General features: G+C 40.5%; 1 protein-coding gene and 2 non-coding genes across 3 annotated transcripts in view; 1 reads left to right on the top strand and 2 right to left on the bottom strand.

Moving 5' to 3' along the window:
* The window catches only part of LOC138030011 (uncharacterized), a 137,279-nt gene that overhangs the window by 31,239 nt on the left and 82,040 nt on the right, over positions 1 to 24,000 (bottom strand). Inside the window, 9 exon segments of the mRNA XM_068877864.1 lie at positions 65 to 210; positions 6,954 to 7,001; positions 7,435 to 7,698; positions 9,395 to 9,600; positions 14,384 to 14,561; positions 17,302 to 17,595; positions 21,420 to 21,734; positions 22,258 to 22,439; positions 22,871 to 23,036. Coding sequence (XP_068733965.1) covers positions 65 to 210; positions 6,954 to 7,001; positions 7,435 to 7,698; positions 9,395 to 9,600; positions 14,384 to 14,561; positions 17,302 to 17,595; positions 21,420 to 21,734; positions 22,258 to 22,439; positions 22,871 to 23,036 — 1,799 coding nt within the window.
* Positions 15,202 to 15,275, bottom strand: Trnas-aga (transfer RNA serine (anticodon AGA)). Its single transcript has one exon. It is a non-coding gene; the product is annotated as a tRNA-Ser (tRNA).
* On the top strand, positions 15,543 to 15,616 carry Trnas-aga (transfer RNA serine (anticodon AGA)). Its single transcript has one exon. It is a non-coding gene; the product is annotated as a tRNA-Ser (tRNA).

Below are 24,000 nucleotides of genomic sequence, written 5' to 3' on the forward strand. Positions count from 1 at the left end.
CGTAAGATGCGCTATCGGAAACCACTGAAACCGTTGAATAACTAGTGCTAGTATTTATACTTACGTAAAGTTTCGTGTGCCGTTTACCAAAAAATGCCATTCCTCCATCAGGAATAGCTATTTTCAAACACTTCCTCTGTTCATTAATGATGTATGGGATAGAAGAATCCCCTGCGGCATCTCCATAGGCGTACATAAGGGAAATTGGATCTAGGATTTAATATAGGCAAAACGTTAGTCGCTAATGTAATTGCTTTCACTGTGATGGCACCTGGTTTCCAGTCTTTTCTACCAAACTTAAACAAATTTTGCTCTTAGTTTTGACCCGCTATACGCTATACATTTCAAATCCTCTTGACGCGAGATAACATCCTAAAAAAAAGGCATATCACCAATCGCGAACCATGAATCTATCAAATTGGTACAAAATAACCGATTGTATCCCAGGGGAACGACAGATCACTAAAGAACACATTTGTCTCCGCCCAAACACTTTGCAACAAACCACAATCAAAACAAATCAAGACGAAAAGTTCATGCAAATACTGGACAGTTCACTGAATTAATACTGATATCTCGCTTGCGCTTAAATCCTTCTTGACACAGGTAAAAGCGATCGCTATATTCTCACTGGGGCCATCTCGTACAAACGCCCCAAAATCTCTTCGGGATTAAAGGATAAAATTCCCAAGCGCTCATAGTCTCCTGGGTGTTCTGTTTCACACAGGTTTTGTATAAATAGGCCTGTTTTGGCCTGGTTAATTCTCTTTTCGTTAAACGTTCGCCAGTCATTAGCTTGGCGTTTTTCTTTTGCCCGGTCATCGCTGCGCCATCTTTGAAGATTTTCTTCGTTTCTTCGTTCTCCATGCCGGACCAAGTTCCTGTTGTTCTTGCGGATAGGGCTGTTGCAGCGCTCGTTGACCCTCCAGTTGTTGCGCCTCCGGCTCCAGCCGTCGCTGCCGGTGACAACAACGCACAGGACGCTGACGACAACGAAGTTCCTGCGCCCCAACCTGCAGCTCCGGAGGTCACTGTTTCTCTTGTCCTTGTATTCGTTTAGTTTGGTTCTCGCTTCTGTGTTATTTGTTTTAGCTTTCGCGTTTGTGCTACTAATTTAGTTTTCGCATCTGTGTACAGGTTTACAATTTTCGCGTCTGTGTTACTACTTTCGCGTTTGTGTTACCACTTTAGTTTTGGCGCCTGTGTATCAGTTCAGTTTTCGCGTTTGTATACAACTTTAGTTTTCCGTCTGTGTGACGAATTTAGTTTTCCGTCTGTGTGACAAGTGTTAGCTTTCGCGTCTCTGTTACAAGTTTAATCTTCGAGTTTCTGTTTCGAGTTTATTTATTTAAGTTTGGTCTTCGCGTCTTCGCGTCTGTGTGACAAGATTTTTCACTTCCTTATTCCTTCGTAGGGTTATGAGGACCTTCGCCAAACAGTAGAGTATTTGCAATCGGCCCTTAATGTTTCTAAAGTAAATCAGTCCTTGGAATCAGTTAGACTCCTCGCCTCTCGTCCTGCCGCGCTTCTCGATCCTTTCGCCCTCCTTGCGGCCTTGGAACAACTGTCAGACCACGCTAGGGAGGCAAACCACTCTCAATGCAAGAAGTTTTTTAAACAGTGTCGCCCCCTTGCAAACTCCAACTCACTTGCTGAAGTGGTGCTGAAACTCTTTGGAGATAAGGAGGAAAGAGATGTGGCTTCCCAGAATTTTGCTAGAGATTGCCCATTAGTCTCCAAAGCTGTTAAAAAGTGACGTTTCTTTGCTATATATTGGAGTTTCGGTGCCTTTGATCGTTTCCCTTGTTAGTTATCTCGGTATTTTTCTGTACTGAAGTCCACGCCACATTAAAGTTTGCTTTGTCTATTACTTTGTGTTTGTTTCGCTTGTCTTTTTCTTTCTAAGCTAACCGCTGGTATGCCTTTGAAGGGGTCTTCTTATGCCCATAATTGCTCTGTCCCTGGACGGGGAATTTCGGGGCTGCTTCGCGGTTGGCTTTTCCCCTTTTCTATATCGTGTTTCATTGGCGCTTTTTTTCGTTGTCCTTTTTGTTTTAGACGCCTTCGTGCAAGAAACCTCATTATGATTTTCACCCGGACGAAGTCTCTTCAAATTTTGTTCAGTGGTGCAATTGGAAAGGGGAAAAGCCTCGCGTTGCAGGCCCGAAGCCCGCGCCCTACATGGTTTAAAAGGGAATCGCTCATGCTACTCCTCAGGATGTTATTTTCTGAGATCCCAGTAGTTTTGTGGCTGGGGAACTGTGCTGGCACCAGTCTTACTAGAACTTCATTCTGTCAGAACACCCAAACTCGCTTTTACGCCGAGATCTTTAGTATTCCTTCAGGTGGTCCAAGTTTCAGCTTGCCGAGGCTGCTGCTTTTATTGTGTGTTCAGTTTTGTTTCGCCTTGGATACTTCATTGGCCTCTCCAAATCCGTTCCTGTTCCCCAGACTAGAATCAGGTTTTTGGGTTTTCTGTCTGATTCCATCCTTGAAGCTTTCCTTATTTCACAAGATAAGAGAATCAAGTTTGCGACCCTTTCCAGTGCCGAACAGTGTCTATCAAGACACTTCAGCGTTTCGCAGGCAAGGTTACCTCTTTCTCTTTAGCCGTCCCGGCTGCTCAGTTATACGAGAGAGAAGTTTACCGCGCTATTTCTCTGGCAAATCGTTCCTCTCGCCCATCAAAGTTGTTGCTTACCTTCGTTCCGAGATAGATTGTTGGCGGTTTTTAGAGTCTTGGTCCGAGCATCTCCCCTGGATGGATGAGCGTCATTTAGTAGTGAATGTAACCAGCGACGCATCCCAGTACACGTGGGCTGGCACAGTTTACAATTCCCCCGGACCACCTTTGGAGACTCGAGATATTTGGAGAGAAGACATCAGAGACAAACCTACATGTATTGCAGTAAAGGAAACCCTCGCACTCGTCAACACTTTAAAATCTGGAAAGTCGGTTCTTTCAAATTGTCCCGTGGACGCTTTAGTAGACTGCCTGGGAAGGAGTAAACAGCTAAACGATGCCCTCAAGGAATTGTTCCAAACTCTTCTCGCCAGAATATTTCCCTCTGTTTGCAGTTCATGCCCTCTCCTCTCAACCAGGGTGATGCTCTCTCTCGCGTTTTGTATGATAAGGATTGCATGCTTGCCCCCGAGCCATGGAAAGAGTTAGAAAACCTCTTTGGCCTACACACCTTCGACTTGATGGCGCTTGACTCCAATGCTCAAATTGGATGTTCTGGTTCACCGCTTCCCCACGTTACGCCTTTTCCAACACCGGGCTCTCGCGGGGCTAATGTTTTTGCTCAAGGTGTGGCCAGCCAAGAAAACGCATATGTCTTTCCGCCATTCATCTTAGTTGGTCCTCTTCTCCGTTTTCTTGGCAAGGCCTTCTTTTCGTTCACCATTGTGGTTCCAAAACTTTCTCCTCTCCCATATTGGTGGCCTCTTATTCAAGCAAGGGCATCTCATTTTGTCGTCCTGGGCCATAAAGCTGATCACGATATCGTGTTGTTTCCATCTCCGCACCGCGTTTTTTCCACACGTCCTTTACTTTGGGATTTGTATGCTTTCAGGATTACCAACTCTCTTCCGTCTGTCCTTTCTTTAGATTCAGCGACATAGAATCTGGAAGACAGCAGCTCCTTGCCTTGATTGTGGCTACCTCAGTGATGCCGTTTTCAACTTTTGCCAGAAGTACGGTTTCCGCCAGTTTTGTTCATTTCACCAACATAAAGATCGACTTTCAAGCAATCGATGATCGTTTGGTACATCTGGCTGAAGCAAAGTCCAACAAGAGTTATGAAAGTCAGAAGTCTTCTCTTTACAAGGAACTTGTAATTTTCTTTCTTCTCTTCCGGTTCCAAAGGCTCTTCCATCCGCTTCTACGTCCTACATTAAGGAGTTTCTGGTGTGGAAGGATGACTCAGGGAAGACCGTTGTTCACCTTTTGGATTGTCCAGGCCAGGGTCAACACCAGCGCGTCTCCTGTTCATGTCCGACAAGGCTGGCTGCTGGAACGTTGGACAGCCTAATTGGAAAGCTCAGGTCCACTTTTGTTGAGGAGGGCTTGGGAGGGGAATGGGACGATCGATTCTCTCTCTCTTGCCGTCAGTCGATACGATTAAGACTGTTTATGGTTTGATGGCAGATCTCCATGTATCTCTGTAGCTCGCGGTTGTCTGCCAGGAGTTGACTGGGATCTTCCTCACTTTCATGTTTCTCTTTGCTACATCTTTGAATCTCAGCCTTGGCCTTCCCTGATTTCGCTTTCCAGAACAGAGTTGTGAATACAGCAGTTGGCGAGGGAGTCGGTCATGATCCATCCTATGAACGTGGCCTAACCATCTTAGGTTCTTTTCAGCAAGAATGTCCTCCATCGATGGAAGGTTTGCACGCCTAAGGACTTCAGCATTTGTGATCTTATCATGCCATTTGATGCCCATGATGTCCCTCAATTGCCTCATCATAACAGCGTGCAGTTTCTTAACTTGGGCTCTGTAAATAGTCCAAGTTTCTGCACCATATAGGAGGGTTGACAGCACCACAGCTCTGTAGACTTTGCATTTCACCCGGATGTTTGTTGTTCCATAGTCTTTGCTGGAGTTTGCCGAATGCCGCACTCGCCTTGCCTGTCCGTGTCCGGAGTTCCTTATCTATCTTGGAGGAGCTGGATACAGTGCTACCGAGATAGGTAAAGTCAGTGGTTTTGACCAGAGGCACTTCGTCAATTGTGATGTCTATCGGCTCAGGTGGAGGGCAGATAAATTTGACCGGTTGATACATGCACTCTGTTTTCTTGATGTTGATCTTTAGGACGATCGATTAGGTATTGGAAATCCCGTCTATCATCATCCCTCTATTAAAGCTTATTTGAAGTGTGTACGAGAAGAGCAAGCCTAGGCTCGAGTACAGCCTCGTAAGGCCGTTCCCCTTTTTACAAATATATTTTTGGTTATAGCGCGTTCTATCCTATCTAAACTTAGAGAGCCCTACACTTCGCCTTCGCTTTTGTATATCCTCTGTAGGGATCTTAGTTTCTTTGGCATTGTTTTTTTCTCTGGAAACCGTTCGTCGGACCTGGGAAGAACCAAGTCTAAAGAAGTGCTTCTTTTTCCCCACTCCTCCGGGTTACTCTTTAACCATTCTTTTGGTAAGACATTAAGGGGAAATTCTACACACTCTTTTTCTGTAAGGAGTTCCAGTAATTCTGATACTTGTCCAGTGCGTAATTTTATGTTGTATCTAAATATCTGTCGTTTGATTAGTATAGATATTTCTCAAGGCTATTTTTCCGCGTTACCAGCAAAGCTGGCCACATTTCTGATAAACCTTTCATTGGTTCTTCAGTTTATAATCGTTAAATAGTATCTTAAGGGTTCTGGCTTAGGCGGCCACGAAACTCCCCACAGCCTTCGCACCGGGTGTTCTATTACTTTGAAACTGTTGGGAGTTTCTAAGTCTGATATTGCTAAGCACATAGGTTGGCGCTTCACTAGCATGGTAGATTATTATAATGACTTAGAGCAGATTGAAAAACCCGGTCACACAGCTGAAGTTTTGTCATCTACCGCTTCATCCCAAGCTTCTTCCTCCGCTACTCGGGATGCTATTTCCTCTTACCAGGATTTAAATGAACTGAAGAATTTCAGTCCGGTTTTTCCATAGTCTGTTCTAGTTTGGCCTTTCACTTTTTTATGGCTCCATATCTTGAAGGCTGTAAAGTTTGCAATAAAGCTTTTTGAGTTATAGGGAGAGTTACGGTCGTCTGTGTATTTTGTTGGGACCTTACCGCCCTGCAGAGCTTTCGGCAGTAGCAGCCGTAGGGCTCGTTTCTTCCCATATTTTATCCTTTCCTGGGGCGTTTGGGAGTGAGGGCTCCCAGTGGGAATTTATTACTATTCTCACTGGGGCCATCTCGTACAAACGCCCCAAATCTCTTCGAGATTCAAGGATAAAATTCCCATGCGCTCATAGGCTCCTGGGTGTTCTGTTTCATACAGGTTTTGCATAAAAAGGCCTGTTTTAGCCTGGTTAATTCTCTTTTCGTTAAACGTTCGCCAGTCGTTTGCTTGGCGTCTCTCCCTCCTCCCCGGAGCAATGACCTCTGTTGCCATCCCAGCTAGCTCCCGCTCCTTTTCACTTCCGGGCTCGCTTCTTCCCATATCTTATCCTTGCCTGGGGCGTTTGGGAGTGAGGGCTCCCACTGGCAATTTATTACAGTCTATTCTGTTAGAAACATGCTAAAACTAAGTTGTCCCTTAGGCGTGCGTGCATAGAAACAAAACTCTATTGAGACCAATGGAAATGAAAACTTGACCTCTATGCTTTCACCAGTTTGCCATTTTATGAAAATGTTGAATGCGTGGAAAATATCGTCCCGTTTTAATTCAATTTGGACAATTTTCTGAGGTCTTTAGTAAGAAATCCAAGATGGCTGATCCAAGATGCAGGTCGACCTGTTTACTTAAGGACGCAGGCTAGCCGTTATTTTACACTATCACTCAGCTTTTTGGATATCGAAGAATAAAGTTTTGGACATGCTATTTACCCGCTGCGTTTTGTATTACTACCGATTTCATTGTACCATTTACCATGAATTGGATTCTTCTCTATATGTATAGACTCGAGTTTCGTAAGCACGTTCTTTGGGGACTATTTCTGTAATTCACATCAAGGAATAAGTGAATACGCAGAAATATGCAGAAATATGAGAAGGGATATTCAGAAAACGTAATATTCTTGGTGGAGGCGACCTTTAGCCAGTATAGGCAGTAAAGTCTCTATGGATCATCTGAACCTGACCCCAGTGCAGCGTCACGTGGTTGGCGGGTTGTGGTGCACGATAACAGACTTTGTACGTATTCATTCTGTCCGTTCATACGGACAACAGATTGGGGTCCGAAAAGAACTAACCTATAGTTACTTCTTTATTCCTTAAGCTTTAATCTAACCTTGCGTCGGTGTGGTGACTGGCATATTAGTAGTTTTAGCCTTTGTCGCTAAAAGGTGAAATAAAATCAAATAAATGCAAACTAATCAAGATATTTCAATTGCTAATATTAGTTAAATGCTTGCATGCATAGAAGCTAGGAGATTGTGGAAAAGTGTGGTAAAGGCCTTTTTCATTCAATTATCTGGGCTTGGTGTTAATCCAAGAGGCTGTGGCATGGCCATGTGGAGCAAGCCAAAGTTCCGTAAGTTTGCTTTACGGAGATTCTCGTAAGGTGCTAAGAATCCGCTCGCCTAAAGTAAATCAGCTTTTTCTTGTTACAGCCCTGGGCTCTGTGTGTCTAAAAGCGGCTTCTCCACGATCGAATATCGTAGCAGAAGGCTACTACATGAACAAGAGGTCAGAGTGAGTATACGGATGACTGTAAGAAAGGATATTTTATGTATTTTTTGTGTCTGCACCATTGTAGTCCATTTACCTACCATTTAAAGTTGTGAATGTAAGGTCTTGGCTTCCATATGTTTCTTGGCTTAATGTGTAACCAACTGCCATCACCTTGTAATCCGTAAGTGCTTTCAGTGGTCGCAGTGTGACTTGTGCTAATACTGTCCTGATGAATTTCCATTCCTGATTCTCAGTTAAAGGCTTATAAAACACAACAAATGCCACAATCCTGATATTGCCAGAGAGTAGTAACGTTAATGTAACCTCTTGGCCTTTGAGGCTTCCAGAAAGAACCTGAACATCTGGTATATAAATAATAACACGAGGGTTAGGTGGTCATACCGTTTTCTTGAGATCCCACTAACACTCTAATGTGCAACATTTGTCACCTTTCACATCCAGGGGCACCCAGCGAGCTGTAGAAAGGCATTTTTAAGTACCTTGTGTTTTAATTGCTCGAAAATGTTAGGGAACAAATTTTTCCTTTGAAAAAAACACTAGTTGAAATGAATTTTTCGTGAACTTTCTAGGGGACTATTGTCTTTCCGAAAATGTTATATGACGTTTTTGACTGCCAAAAACAGCAAATACGTACTTTCCCACAGGCTACCATTGCGAATGTTATCCGACTACAATCTTTATTCGACGCCGAAAGCCTTAAGCAATATGTCTGAGTTCTTGTTTTCGATCATAATGGATTAGGTAACGAGAAGATCAGTTGGAAATGGTGAGAATGGCATAAGATGGAGGTTTACATCCAAGCTTTATGATTTGGACTTTGCAGATTGACATAGCTCTAATTTCCTCTGCCAAGCAGCAGATTCAGGATAAAACAAGAAAGCTTGAGGAAGTAGCCAGACGAGTGGGGCTCAAGGTCAGTACAGAAAAAAACGAAAACGATGAGGATTAACGCAAGAAATCAAGACAGGATTGTAGTTAATGAAAGAGATATTGAGGATGTTGATGAGTTATTATACTTAGGAGCGAAAGTGTGTAAGGAAGGAAGTGGTATGAAATTCCTGAAGAACAGACGATCCACAGCAAGAGGTGCATTCATCAGATTGAAGAACATGTGGCGTTCCAATAGCACTCAAGGAAGACAATTGAAAGTTGAGACTGTATAAGACACTGGTAGTGCCGGTATTGTTATATGGATGCGAGACGTGGAAAATGAACTAAGGAGATGACAAAGCTATAGATATACTCCACAATAAGTGCCTACGAAAGATCCTACGAATTAAATGGCAAGATCATGTCAGTACTAAAGAGCTGTTGGAAAGAGCGAGTATGAAACCGCTGAGTGAGGAAGTGAAATATCGTAGATGGAATATGATTGGTCACATCTTGAGGCAACACCATAATAACGATTCTAACATTGCAATGAGCTGGTCCCCGGAAGGGAAAAGAAGTCGGGGAAGGCCGAAGAAAACATGGCGACAAACAGTTGGAAAAAAACGTAAAGAGGCAGGGTGGAGATCATGGGAGGAGGCGAGGATATCCAGCGGACAGAGAACAGAGGAAGACTTCTGTAAAGGCCTTATGTGCCACGACGCACGAGGAAGATAGGTAACAGGTGACAGGTAACAGGAACGACTTAAGCGAACTACCCTCCATCGAACAGATATGTACTTGCCGTTGGTTGCCCCAGCGCGTTCTGTTTTCCTATCTTCTATTAAAAGGAAACGGTTATTTTTTTGTTTCGCTCGAAAGTTGATTCAGAATTTTGGCAAGAAAAAAGTGTAAACACGAGTCCTTCTTAACGTTTCTCCAGTGAATACGTTTTTAAGATTGGGAAATCTGGTACACCACTTTTGCGCAATTAAAATACCGCTTATTTAATCAAATAAACAGTGTTTTACATCGAGATTCCAACTCCTGTGGCATAATTGATAGCCTCCTCCTCCACCGTTGTATCTGGAAAGCGGTTAATTTTTATGCTCTTTTCTTGTGGTGAATTTGACTTATGAATTGGTTCCTTGTAACCGGGTAGTTACTTACTAATATTTGGAGATGGATCTACAACGAAGTAGCTGGCATTAAATCCTCCCTCTTCCAACCCGTTATTGGATCGAAAAAGGATTGCAGCAGGGTATCTTTCACTAGCTTCAGCAACAAAAGCAAACTGATTCCGATGTCCGCAAAATGGGCTGGAATAATTCTTGTTAATCAGATTTCTAAACTGAATGTAATCATTCCTAAAATTCCTGCAAAAAACCAAGCAAAGCAAAACAACATCAAAGCAGCTATAAGCCAATGAGCGTGGAAAATGAATTTTAAGCCAGTCGGGGGCACATGGTTTTGATTCATTTGTTAGGAAACGTTATTGAAAGCTCCAAAAGATAAGCGTGATACCTGTGTTACATTTTACGCTATTATGAAAAAGGCCTATGACGTCTAGTTAATTCGTTGCTGTCTCCAAGGAGACCTTGTTTAATGCGCGTGCGTGGCCCCAACAATGTTGGAAAAGCTTTCACTGGCGAAAAATGTCTGATTGGTCGAGGCCTTGTCATGTGACTTCAATAGCTCAAATCAAACATGGCTGCCATCGAATGTTTGTCAGCTCTCCGTCGATTAAAAAAGAACCCTTCTTCAGGGCATTAAAACGGACGAATGTTTTGACTACATAGTGCGTGCCTATGCCAGCGAGATTCTTTTTTTTTGCCAAAAGTGCTAGGATGGAAATTTCTTTAAAAATTTCAAGGTCTCGGTTGCTGTGACAGTATTTGAGTGGAAATTCGTTTGTGGAGCTTATCGGCTAATGGATTTCCATCTGGATTTCAATTCATGCGTTTATCTTTTAAAAAGTGGACTAAAAAAGATACCACTAAATTTCCAAATGGTTTCTTTTCCAACTAAATATTTACACATTGTTTCCGCGGGGGCCCGCATCTAGATTTTCGCTTTTTTTTTTCAAAATTAAGTTGTTAAAATTGCCATTCAAGTGGTCCACAGAGGCAGATTTATTAAGACCGAGGGGAAAATGAGAAATGCATGAGGTCCCTGAAAATTTAGAAATGTATTTCAGTTGTTCAAAAATAAATTTTAAAGTGAATTTAGCAGCAGTAATAACCAAAATGATACTTAACATGTCATAGCACCTCATATCGGGTACATTAGAAGGAAACCTTTTAGTTGCAATTATATTTTGCTATAGTTGTTCCAAGCAAAATGCCAATTGTTTGCTTCCCTCGAAATTATAGAAATAAACATAGATTAGGTTAACTCTGAATAGCCAAAACAACAATATTCTTAGTTGAGAATTTGATTCCGAAATTCAGCTTACTAGCAGGGAGAATTTTACTGTAACAAAATATTTCTACAGCTAATAATACTCTTTCACCACATTGTACATTGCAGTGGGTTAATGTGACAACAAAAATACTTAATCAGGAATTGATTTTATCTTCCAGCAATAAAACAGCAAGAGGATATTTATTTAAAATTAGGTATCTTCAAAGTTTAGAAAACTTGTTCAAGGTGATTCAGTGCCATCCTCCACACATTTTCACAAATTTTACGCTGGCCTACTAAATACTTCTAGTACAATAAATTATTTACCGGTAACCTGTCTTTGCGGACTCTGCTTGCAACACAGCTGCTTCAATAATTTTAATCCCCCCCTTCCATTAGATTTAACTTTTTAAAGAAACCATAGCTTCATATTTCTGTAATAATTGTTCAAAGACATTGAGCAAAAGCATACAAAGCTACACTTGAAAGGGGCATAATCCCATGTTGCCGTTTTTTGGATAATAGTTCACAGAAATAACTCCTGTTACCTTTCCATACGTAAAAAATATTTCAACATTAGGAGCAATGAATTTTACCAATTGCTTTAAATAATAGCAATCATTCCTACCATTTCCAAGGATGAATAAATTTAAAGTTGAATGCAGTAAGTGTAAGAAGTAAAAAAAGTGGTCCAATCTATTTAAGCTGTAATCAATTTCCATCCTTGCTTTTGTCCCTAGAGAGTGTTAAACAATGGTGGTAAAGTGAACAAACTGCCCCAAGGGGGATTCCCTTACGAAAATGACAGGGGTTCTTGTTGCTACTTTTTGGAGAAAAATTTGTGGATTTGTACTGCTTATGATACTGAGACCAAACAGCTCGCAAAGTTGCTGCATACATTTAAGCCTATCAATCTGAAAAATGGCTGGAACTGTAGAACAGTTTGGTAAGTGAGCAAATAATTTTTACTTATGAATTATAAAATGCCAGTCATTTGTCAATTTAGAACTGGTTCCTCTAACGGGTTAGATTTCTTTAGTCTACATCAACAAAACAAGATTCTGTTACCTTTAAGAGTTGTTTTCAAAAAAATTCCAACAAGTGGCCTGCCATTTTTATAGGGAAGACCCCTCCTGAGCAAACTGCATCCTGACATGTTTGGCTTCTCATTGATTTAATGACTTTAATGATATATGCAAATTTGTTCTACAATAATACTGAAATACCATAAAAGTCTTTTTAACGTAACTTTTTTGAAAAGTTTACTCCTTGAGCCACCAGCTTCAACTTTGATACTTTGTTCTAAAAGCCAAAGCAAAGCAAAGAAAGGCATGGTGGAGGTGATGATTAATCACTTGTTTTGGTTCAAATGAAGAAAAAGAAAGTCAAACTAATGATAGCACTTTAACCCTTTCACCCCTAAACCGGCAATACTTAGTATTTTACTCTGTCTAACACCAGACGATTTTACTCGTCAATGGGGAACCCCCAGGAGTCAGTGGGTTAATCACTCACTAAAAAATGTCCCATTAAAATATTATGTTCCACTAATGACCAAAATTGTACTAATAATTTGAATTAAAGCTAAGGTCTGTCAAATTTCCATCTGAGTTACCTGACAGTTCTTACGGTACTTCTCAACATAAAGAAAATAAATTCTGTGGACTTAAACATTCCCAAATAGAAATGCTGTATATTCCAAATATCGTTACGTAAACTCTTCAAGATTTACCTGCTTCAGGAACTTTAAATCAATGAATATTTTGAATATTTTTCCTGGTCTCCTGCAAACGATGTGCATTTTTTAATGGTTTTCCCTTTAAAAGTAACATTCAGAAATAATATTGCAAATACAACTGAGGCTGTTTTGCCTTATCTACAAGACAAGACAATAATATCTTTTATTGAAACACAATCAATATTAAAGTGCTCAATAATACTTGCTTGTGGGATCATGTGCTAAATATAATAAAGATACACTACAGGAAATAGAAGCTAAAAACTAACTATGCGACAGACACATGATATCTACATGTACACATAAGGGATAAGAAATAGAAATCAATTGCTATCCAAAGATCATATTGCAAATATTACAAACAATAACGGTTGATTGACAAGTTCCTTGTTCAAAATGATAGAGCATGTTTGAAGTCCAGCAGGACCAAGATGAGAAGTTATGATAAAAACTTTAAACATAATTTTTACTAAAATTATTTTACTGCCATCAAACCCAATGAGCCCTTGTGCATGGGATTGTCACTGTTTCTAGGTGCAGCTCCAGATCACATAATATATTAATAAATTTTGTCATCTAAGAAAAGAACGAACATGTGGGGTGTAACCAAAAAAAGTCCATGGCAATAACGCTTCCTTTCAGCCTTTTCAGGAACAATTCTCCACTGTCAACCATACTTGACTCAATACAGATTCCTTGATCCAACAACACATGACAGTACCCTAGTCTAAAAATAAAAGATTTGAAAAGATCTGAATCTACAGATAGCTATACATCTGTACCTACAATTCTGTTCTTCCAAACATTATTTTAACTAACATGGATTTTGGCAGGGGTAAAACGTGCCTTAAACTCAATTTAATTGCAAATCCACAACTTGGTAGTTCAACTTGGTAACTATTTCAACACAAGAATCGGTGAGTTGTGACTGCTAAAAAGTATGATAACTTAGACATTCACCAGAAAAGGGAATATAAATGTTTTTAAAAGCACCTATTTGAAATACTTGATACTGGGCTTACGTTCCCAATGACACAATCACATTCAAAATCAAATTCACGTCTGATCGAATCATTGATCATTCATGTAGAGGTGCCGATCGTGGAGTAATGCAGAAAAAAATAACCTTCTCGTTGAACAATATTGCCATTTCCCTGCCACCTGGTACAAGCCAATTCACACATGAACGGAAACCTTGGGAATCCTCCTTTCTGCACATTACAGCAACGTTTTGTACCCGGTGGCAACAAACTTTCCACATTAAAAACTGCGTAAAAAACTCACCTGTTTCGCAGCTCTTTTCCCACGAAATAAAATTTTCCAGGAGCAAATTTTCCGAGGATACTAGTTGGATTGGAGTAGGAAACGTGTTACACAACATAAACGTTCTCTAAGAATACATTCTCAAACGGCAGCCATCTTTCTGTTCTTCTCGGGAGTGCTTTTCTCATGAGAGCCAATGACAGTCCCGGAAACGTATCACGTGCCATATTGCGCGACTCAAGCGCAGACATTTTTTGCCAGTGAAGGAAGAGCTGTGCAAACGGATTCAACATTGTTGCGCTACGCTTCGGCGATCATGAAACAAAAGAAATGTTGGTGGTTTTTGGCTCAGAAGTTTCACCGGTTTCAAGCTTTGCGCGACAACTGCCGACAAGATGCAAAAATATGCAACAGGGTGTGCAAACGCGCGCGGGTGCAACGTGGAACACCACACCAAGCAATGATGCGTCCTTTTGTTCGGAGATGCACTGGAACCTGTTGAATAAACAGGAATCGAAGGATCGCAGGAGCGAAGGAGTGACCTACAACTCGGAGATGTCATAGCCATTTTTCGAGTTGAAAAAAACGAAGCAAGCAAAAATAGGTTCTTTTATATTGAGAAAGATGGGGTTACTTTTCATAAAGCGGGCTGGCAAAGTTAGCTGCTAAGGCCGTAAAATACTCTACCAAGCGAGAAAGGAACATAATAACGTATTTTTATGTCATATTAAATGGAGTATTTTGAGCAAACTTACGTGCAGTTGTCTCTTCCTTCTACATCTTCTGTATGGAAATTATCGAAGGCTACTGCTAGTCGGTACTGAGATAACTTAGGTTTCATAGTCCAGACACAATACAGGTTACTTGGATAGTTTTCTGGAAAACCTGGACTTTTTATAGCTCCCATATACTGGTGAAGGACGCCTTTGCAACCTGCAAAGGTCATTAACAAAAGCTATTACCACGGTTCATAAATGGTGACGCTATGAGCAACTTTCTTTATCTCATGAATAGATCACTTTCATAAATGGCGACCACTTTTAAATCCTTTTGTCTTTATGGTAATTAGACTTACTGCCCTCATTTTGAAGCAAAAATTCGTTTGAAATTTGATCGTCGTAACGAGGATAGAAAGGCTTCTTATCATTAAGAGAAAAGAATATTTTATTTGGTACCCTGGCTGCCAGAGGTTTTTTATCTCTCGCAGCGACGGAATAGGCGAAGAAAAATCTCTGGTACAGGCCGTTTAGTTCTTTGAGACGGCCGGTCCAATGGGATGCGGTTTCATATTCCCAGAGTCAGATTTTGACCCTGGCAATTCGATTGGTTCTAGGAACTTGTCAGTTTTAACGAGTATTCTGAATGGCTCAGCAACAGAAAACAGTTTAAACAGGTTTTCAATTGCTGTCAACCTGATTTCTCGTGCCCACTGTGGCCATAATCGAAACGCTGCACAGTTCCGGAAATCGAGGCTTTGAAGGCAGAAATAGTCCAGTGGGTTCTACTTTTTTGTTTTTGTTGCTTGTATATGATATTCAATGTAAGGAGAAATGGAGACTCGGAAAAATATCCGAGTCCCAGATGGGATTTGAACCCACGACCCTCCGTGATCTAGTCGGATGCTCTAACCACTGAGCTACTGGAGACTCTATGGTGAGCAAGGGTCAATTTGTGGGTCTCGACTGGAAACGCATCGCGCGGCTACACAGCCAAGTATTGACTAGCATATTTGAAACTCACTAACAGCATCGCGCTGTCACATTAATGCATATCAAGATGCAGCCAACCAACCTCCAAAGCGAGTGTGTTAAACATGAAACAACAACAGTGATATTCAATGTAAGGAGAAATGTAGACTTGGAATGCGATGCGGTTCCAGTCGAGACCCACAAATTGACCCTTGCTCACCATAGAGTCTCCAGTAGCTCAGTGGTTAGAGCATCCGACTAGATCACGGAGGGTCGTGGGTTCAAATCCCATCTGGGACTCGGATATTTTTCCGAGTCTCCATTTCTCCTTACATTGAATATCATTGTTGTTGTTTCATCTTTAACACACTTTTTGTATATGTCCACTAAAATTCAAATTCAGAATTTGACTTCCAAATTTCAAATTTGAGTTTTTATTCTCATATTCGACATCGCACTTTTATATGGAACATTCAATTTTTGAATTTGACATCGAAGTAAGTCAGACGAGTGTATCGTGGGAACCAAAGATGCTGATTTTTAGGTTATGTCACGTATCAATTTACTGAGTTTTTTTCGATGTCAATCAAACGGGGCATGGAACGTCTCGTCTCGTTATTCCGTCGCTCTAAGAGAGAAAAAAACCTCTGGCATCCAGGGTATTTATTTGGTCGCCATTGTAAAAGAGGTCTATACAATGAGCCTAGTGATATTTTTTTGGAATCCAGGTCTGTTTGATCCTTGAGTACAGATTGTCTGCTAACGCTTTTATCATCGCTCATTCTTCATTTTTTTTTTCGCAAAGTTTTTCCTGCTCTTTTCCATAACAATGTTTGTAGAGTGATAAAAGCAATTAACCTTGTGTTAGCCTGAATATCTGATTTCGTTTCTTCTTTTTCTTTGATTTATCCTAAGGAGTTTTCCTTCTGTGACAAAAAGGACGGCGTCACGTTATAACGGGGGCACCCAAGGATAATCTTCGGTGAAATATGTATTCGGGAGAGGCAAACTGTTCTAAGAATTTCGGTTCTACGTTGCCAAGCAGGTATAGATTTCTTTACTTAAAGTGCCCCTGTGACCAAAAAATCAATTCATAGTTTTCTTTGGATTTCAAAACTATGTTAACAAAACACTAAGTGACCCACGTTTCAAGCCTTGATTTCAAAAAGACACCTCTTTATTTTAACTGTAATTTTCCTATTTAATGGTCCGCCATTACTAACATTATGTTCTTGAGAGAGCTGGATCGAGGAGAAAATGACGTCAGAGGCTCACTAGTTTAAGAGTGCAATACGTGTGTACGCCGCAGAATTAATATGCAGCACGGCGGTTTTGGCTTTCAGACTTTTAAACGCACGCTTTGCATATATAATAAGCTGCGTTCACACGCTGAAATTTTAAGCTAGTGAGCCTCTGACGTCACTTTTCCCTGGATCCAACCGTCTGAGGTCCAATCGGTCAGTTTTGAACGTGAGTAATGGCGGACCGTGAAATCCAAAACTTACACTCAAAGTAAAAGGCCTTCGGATAAAAATCAAAGCTCAAAATTTTGCCAGTTACGTGTTAAGCAAACACACTTTCAAAATCTGAAGGAAAAAAGGAAGTGGTTTTTTTGATCACAGGGGCACTTTAAACATCACCTGAAAGATTCCCAACCAGGGAAAAGTAGTCCTTACGTTTTCAGAGGGGAAATTTTTGCGACTTTTGGCACTTAGATAGGTCAGGGATGAGAAAATGGTTTGCGGGAAGTTCTTAAAAGGGAACGTTCAGCTAGCACTTTCTAAAATGAAGATATCACTCCCTAAAAATTTCGGACTCTTCAATTCTCAGCAAAGATATCCAAACAGATCAAATTCTTCTAGGTGATAAAACCATCTCTTTAGACAGTCTTTATACATTAAAGGAGCCTAGAAATGTCGCTCAAAGGCTTTTCGCTTAATTTTCTCGTTGGGTACCCTTGTTATAATCCTCGGTGCATTAAGAACCTGGTCGGATGAACTCAGCCTCGCTCATCTCCCCGACGCCAGCACGTGTAAACCCAGCAACTCGGATTTCGTAGATATGAAGATAACTCAGGCTGTCACTGATTATGGCTTGCAGGCTCAACGGTCCAACTGTAATCGTTGAATAATTTCCATCATCATAGACGCTGCGATAAAAAACTTTGTATCCTTGTAAAACTCCGTTGATGGTACCATTTTGTATGTAGGACCAAGACACTGTTATGGCGTGTTCGTTCGCACTTAATGTAGTTACATTAACAGGTGGTCTGCTTGGTGCTGAAACGAAAACAAAAAGAAAAACAAAACAAAAAAAAAGTTAGTGTAGAGGTATCATAGCGGAGCTCCGCGCGCGCGATAAAGGAGCGCACACGCGAAACACCATTGCTAAGAAAATATGGTAACCCATGGATACGAGAAATTTTGGTTTTATAGCCATGACCTAATCGACCGTTCGTACGTACGTCCGTCCGTACGTCTACCCATCCATGTATGCCAATGTGACCAGTATCACGCTAGTTTACAGCATACATCTTTGATATTGGACTTCCATCTTTTGATCAATTGACACCTGTCAAAACAAGGTATCCGCTGACCAATATCACGTGACCATATCGCGGGCTCAAGCTTAGAGCTCATCGAGGTCAGCTGTTTTTTTTAAGTTGACCGCTGACCAGGTACTAGTTTTTGATTGGATTCTAGGCTCAACCCAGGTTAACTCACCTGAACATAAGCGAGGCTTCATTTTTCGCGCGCTTTCTGTCGTTCGACGCGGCGACACGGCCGTAGTTCATCAACTAAAGTTCTTACACAGTCAACGCTTTTCGTGTTCAGGTGGAAAACGGTTTAGAAAATGTTTTCTTTTTGCATTTTTCGCTGGTTTCAATCCCGTTTGACATATCATGATATCTGTGGTCCACACTAGTGACTACGCAGTTATTCAAGTCGGAGGGATGAAAACTTAAAGCTGAGTGTTTATTTTCAATTTGCTCAGAGTTGCTTATTTTTCTGTATTGCAGTTTTTGGCACATCTTTAGAAGCTCTGATAAGGTTACATGATGCCTGGACGAGATATGTCTAGAACAGAAACGAAAGGAGAGCGAAAGAGAACTGACGACAACGACAAAACAATACCAGTCGTAGCTCATACTTAGCGGAATAATTTACTCCACAAATTCTTTCCTTGGGCACTAAACCGTTTGTTATTTTAACGGATGCGTTATTTAAAGTGGATGCATATTTTAAAAGGTGGTTTTATCGGTACTTTCTTTGTTCAGGAATGAAAATCGAATTTTTATTGTCAACTGGAATTAAATAATTATCTGTACTCTTTTGGACATAAAGAAAAAGTTAAATCCGTTTGCCCAACTGGGTTTCGTTGTACCTCGAAAGTGACCAGAAAATTTTGCCCTTATGTTATAAACACGTATTCGCAATGACTTCTCGCAAAATTAGAGGGAAATCTCAATCGCTTGCGTTTTTTGAGAAGTTTGTTTAAAGCACCCAAACGTTATTTAAGTGTTGGAGCGGATCGTGTTTCAAGTTGGTTGTATTGCCGCATTTTGCCGATTCTTGTTCCAAGACAACTTGGCGTGTTTCAATGAAAGGAAAGGAAAGGAAAGGAACTTTATTTAAGCGTCAAGTCGTTCTAGCGCTGAAGCACTAATTGGGGACACCGTAAATTAAAATTAACAATTAACACAAATCAAGTCAAATGTTGGTTTTTGAGGAGAGGGGAAACCGGAGAACCCGGAGAAAACCTCTCGGTGCAGAGTAGAGAGCCAACAAACTCAACCCACATATGACGCCAACTCGAGGAATCGAACCTGGGCTACATTGATGGGAGGCGGGTGCTCTCACCACTGCGCCATCCATTCACCCCCATCATCATACATCAAAATGTGAATGATCTTGTTTTCAGAGATAAAGTGGAATAAAGTACTAAGTAAAACTCTTCTTTGACCTCGAACTGACAAACTTGTTTTTATGGCTTCTAATTTCAGCGTAACTCCTATTCCCTGGCTATTTACAGTTGTCTCTGCAATGGCTTTTTTTTCATTTTCCATTCGCTCGCCGAGGGTGTGCTTGTTTTCTTTTAACACTCATGCGGTTCAAGAAAAATTTATTTCCAAACTGGTGAATTGCAAAGTAAAGTTCACTGGAAAAACCGATGTCGCGCTCATCGCTTCGTGATTCATGCGATATCGGTTTTTAGCGTAAAATCTACCATAGAATTCACTAGTTAGGCAAGTAATTTTTATATAGAAAAAAGCAAAGAAAATGATGTAATTATTAAAGCAGCAACCGGAAACAGGAAAACGCGGACAATTCGAAAGCTTTTATTTTCACAAACCCTACAGGCAGTAAGAATAAATAACCAGGGAGCTCCGCTTTTAGGTTTGGCTAAATCTATATATTATTTTTGTAAAACCTCTCTTCTAATGATTCGTTGCTGGAAAGATTTAACGATTTATCTACCCTGAAATTTCACTACCTTTAAATGGCTTGCAAGTATATGTACATGGGAGCAAGTTAAATTAGAAATTAATTGCACGCGTATTTTCAAAGTTTTCCAAACCTCGTGACTCGGACAATTTGGAAGCTTTAAAAATACAAGTGTGATTATTTCTTTAATTTACTGCTGAAGCACGTCAAAGAGCAGACAGCCAAGCGGAATAAAAAAAACTCCCTCGTAAGAAAAACAAAATAACAAACAATTTCAACTACTTATTTACATCCAGTCGAGAGAAAACATGATACGAGTTTCATTTATAAACAAAAGAAAGAACGATTAAAGTAAATGTTATGCTCCTACTTATTTAATTACCGAGTGATGGAGAGGTTCCCACCATTAGGAGAATCGCATCCTCTTCAAAACACGCTTCCGTAGAAATAGCAAACGCTTTATCCAAAGAAATAATTTGCGGATAAATGTCTACAACAGCTTTGAGCTACTTGTTCCTCCAATAGTATACTGTTCTGGGTTCGTTTCTGATGAGCTGCATGATGCTTTAGCAAATTGAAAGCCCTTAACGAATTGAATAATTCAGTTTATGATATGTTCCACATAGCCCCGTGCGCGCTTTCATTATAAAAAATATTTGGAAAATCCCCATATGAGGGACGTACGCATTAGCGCGGGGAAGGCCGGAGAAAGCCCGTACGGCCCTTCTAGGAACAAGTACTGCTCCCTGCAATGCAATATTAGGGGATTTCGTCCCTTTTAAACATCCAAGTTATTTACAGCCTGAAAAGCAAATACAAGCAACATATTAGATAAATTTTATTGTTCAAAGTCCATCTTCTGAGTGCTCATTAATAGTGAAAAGAGCCCATATGATAAAATGCTTATTGACTGAGTTTAGGTCGGGCCCGACAGGAAAATATTTGGCCCTCTGTCATGGCGCACTGACCTCGCTGCGCTCGGTCCATACACCATGACCTCGGGCCAAACATTTTTCCGTCCGGCCCTCCTACTCAGGGAATAAGTACTCATTTTCAACCACACAAGCCCGCCTGGCACGTGCACCGTGAAAGTCAATTCAAGTTTTAAGCATTTCGCGAGAAAAATGTTGTGCTCTCACTTTTATTTATTAAAAATTCACCTTCTGGAGTATCTTCTCAAATTATCACTTGATCTTTATGCCTTTTTCTTACTTATAACAAGTCCAACCCCAGTTAAAAGACAAACTTCGTAGAGGACAAAAGAAGTTGTTGTGCTCAAAATGATACTTTTCTTCTCCTTTTTCTTTTCTCCTTTTTCATTTAGCCTCGGCTGGGAACGGAATGAAGTGCCCTCGCTATCAAGACTTTTAAAATTATCTTTATACTATTAAAAGCCTTTTTGAATTTCCAAACATTTAGGATTAGGCTTAGGGTTCAACGGGGTTTGGTGGAGAAGGGAAATCTAAGATGGCCTTTCTAAGAAGTGGCTTCAAGAACAAGGCTAAGTTTTAAACTTGTTAAATCCCATTGAGTCCTACCTAACGTGGTAAATATAGCTCGAGATCTCAGACAGGAAGGTTCTGTCTTACAACGCTTTCTGTACTTTTATAACTTATCTAAACAAACAACTCGTGCGATACATTTTAAAGCACATTCACCTCCTTCTGCGGTTATGATCGTGCTTTTCTGACTTCCTTTCAGGCTCATCAACGTTCCACCAACAGTCTGCATTGTCAAAGCTAAGACCTGAACTCTGTATTGAGTGAATCCTCTTAGCCTTCGTACCTGTAAATTTATCTCACCATTATTTGCCGTCACTACAATTGGAGCAGATTCATAAGAGACCGGTACACATATCACAGCATACATGTGTATAGAGTAAGCGCTGTCAGGAACGTAGGGGACCCACGTGACGTCTATGGTTGACGAGTTAATGATAGTGATATTGGCGTTCCAGTCCTGGACTTGCGGGGCTAAAGGGAGGGAATAAACATAATCAGAAGGTGATTGAAAGATTTTATCAATCATGTTGGTCTTAGAAATGTCTCTAGGGAGTGACAAGATTTGGCAGAAACGTTGTAAGATAAAGAAACTAAATATGACGGACGGGAACTGTTTATCCAGACTATCCGACCCTACGTGCCCTACTCAGCACCTTTTTCTTTTCCTTCGGGTTAGGTGTTTATAATCTCCAAATACTTTTCGGCTTCGACTCAAACAGAGAAAGAGGGTATTAAATCGAGTTGCAGTACTCGATCAAAGTTGTTTGAGGTCAGATGTACAATTCAAGAAGACACGTTTCGGCTGTTTCTACTCACATCTTCAGTTGTAAAATAACGTATAGGAATTAAATAACTGATTAATAATAATTAGTATTATTTAGTTATGTTAGTCAACTACTGTAGCTTATTACACAACTGACGATGAGATTAGAAACCGCCTAAAGATGTCTTATGTCAGGCATAAGAGTGTTGCGTATTTCCCTAAAATCCTTACCATTTGTAAGAGAATCATTGAGAATGACATAGCGAGCTTGGAATCCTTGCCAGGAACTCGTATAGCGAGTTGATCTGTAATCGATGCGTAATTTTCCTGCTAATATGGTAAATGGACTTTTCTCTCCGCAGAGAAGGTTTGGTCCCTCGTCAGCGTCATCTCTGACAGACACGTAAAAGTTTCTAAGAAAAGAAGCAAAGATAGTCACCATCTAAAGTCTGATAGCATGCAATTACTTTGCCATATCAATAAAAAATGGTGTGATTAAGGAAAGACTGTTAGTATTACACTAAATCCTTCAACTACATAATTATTTTAAACAAAGGTAGTCAAATATCTCTACCTGCTGTAATGAGCATAAAGGTTACAAATGGCGATCTTTAACGCTTAATTGCTTTAGTTTTTGTTTTCGAGTTGGTTCAATTTTTGATTGGTCATGAATATGTGTCTAACTGACGAACCTGTGTGTTGTTTTAAAATCATCTCTTAGTTTAATTTCGACTAGCCCTTAGTCCGTCGTACGATTCACTAATGGTCGGTTTGTCTCCACCATAGTTTGTGTGTGGAATACGATTTACGGAAGCCGTAACAAACAAAGAAACACATTACGTACTCGCATCTGAAAGAAAGCGGGAGACTGAAGCGTTCAAAGGTAAGAAGAACGCTTTTGTTTCCACCTACAGGGTGAAGCTCCCAAGTGCAGTCCGAATACTCGATGTTGTGAGGAAATCCACGACTTTGAATGATATCTGAACCTTTGTGTATGGCTGCTCCGCATCCTGAAAAGAAAGGATAAAAATTGATCCTCGTTGCACTTGATGGCGAAAAGAAAAAGACGACTCTAATCGAAGTCAGTTTGTTTTCTAAACGTTCAAAGCAACAGTTGACTCAAAGAAAATAAGTGAAACGTAGCTTTAGTATCTAGCGAGGCACAGAAGGATAGCATTGAGGAATGATTACCTAAATTGCTACCAATGTAAACCATATGAAAATAACTATAGATATGTAACAGCGCCTGTTGTATGGGAATAAAAGAAAAGGGCGTTATGTGAACTGTCACTGCTCGTTATAAAGCCATAATAGGGGAGAACAGTGTTCAGACATTTGACGAAAAAACACTTTCTATGAAAGAGGTGCCCTTCCGTTATTAAAAGGAAATATCTTTTTCCCACTCCCTCCCCCAATTTTAATGTTGAAACACGTTCCGTGGACACTCTCACGTGGTTACAACATTGAAATGGGGGAGAAGGACCAAATACGAGAATTGGGGATTGGCAAACTCTTGCAGCGGACGAAAAAGTTTCCGGGAAGCCTCTTAACTAGTTTTGTCCCTGATTGCAGCTTGTGTGACCGACGTTTTCTAGTTCACTCTGAGAGACTGTGTCAGCTTTTGCCTGTGACAGGAAAGTGCTTAATCTTAATAATAAATAAATAAATAAATAAATAAATAAAGAATGAAAGAAAGAAAATAAGAAAGAAACATTCCTTCCATTGCAAAACTTATTTGAATATATTCAAAACACGAATTGACGCTCACTTGCATTCCCTCAAGGGCTGTTTGGGCCGACTAGCGGCCGAATGAACGAATTGCAAATTGATATTGATTAGGTCACGTGTTTCGGTAGCACATGGTTTTAATCTAAGCGGTTTCGTGTCGGGGACCGTGAATGTTACGCTCGTTTGTTGAAGTTTTTCACTTTCCCTACCGTTTTAACGCACAGAATATGTAAGTATCAGGTTTGC

Source organism: Montipora capricornis, chromosome 13 (assembly GCF_036669925.1).
Source record: "Montipora capricornis isolate CH-2021 chromosome 13, ASM3666992v2, whole genome shotgun sequence".
Taxonomy (NCBI): domain Eukaryota; kingdom Metazoa; phylum Cnidaria; class Anthozoa; order Scleractinia; family Acroporidae; genus Montipora; species Montipora capricornis.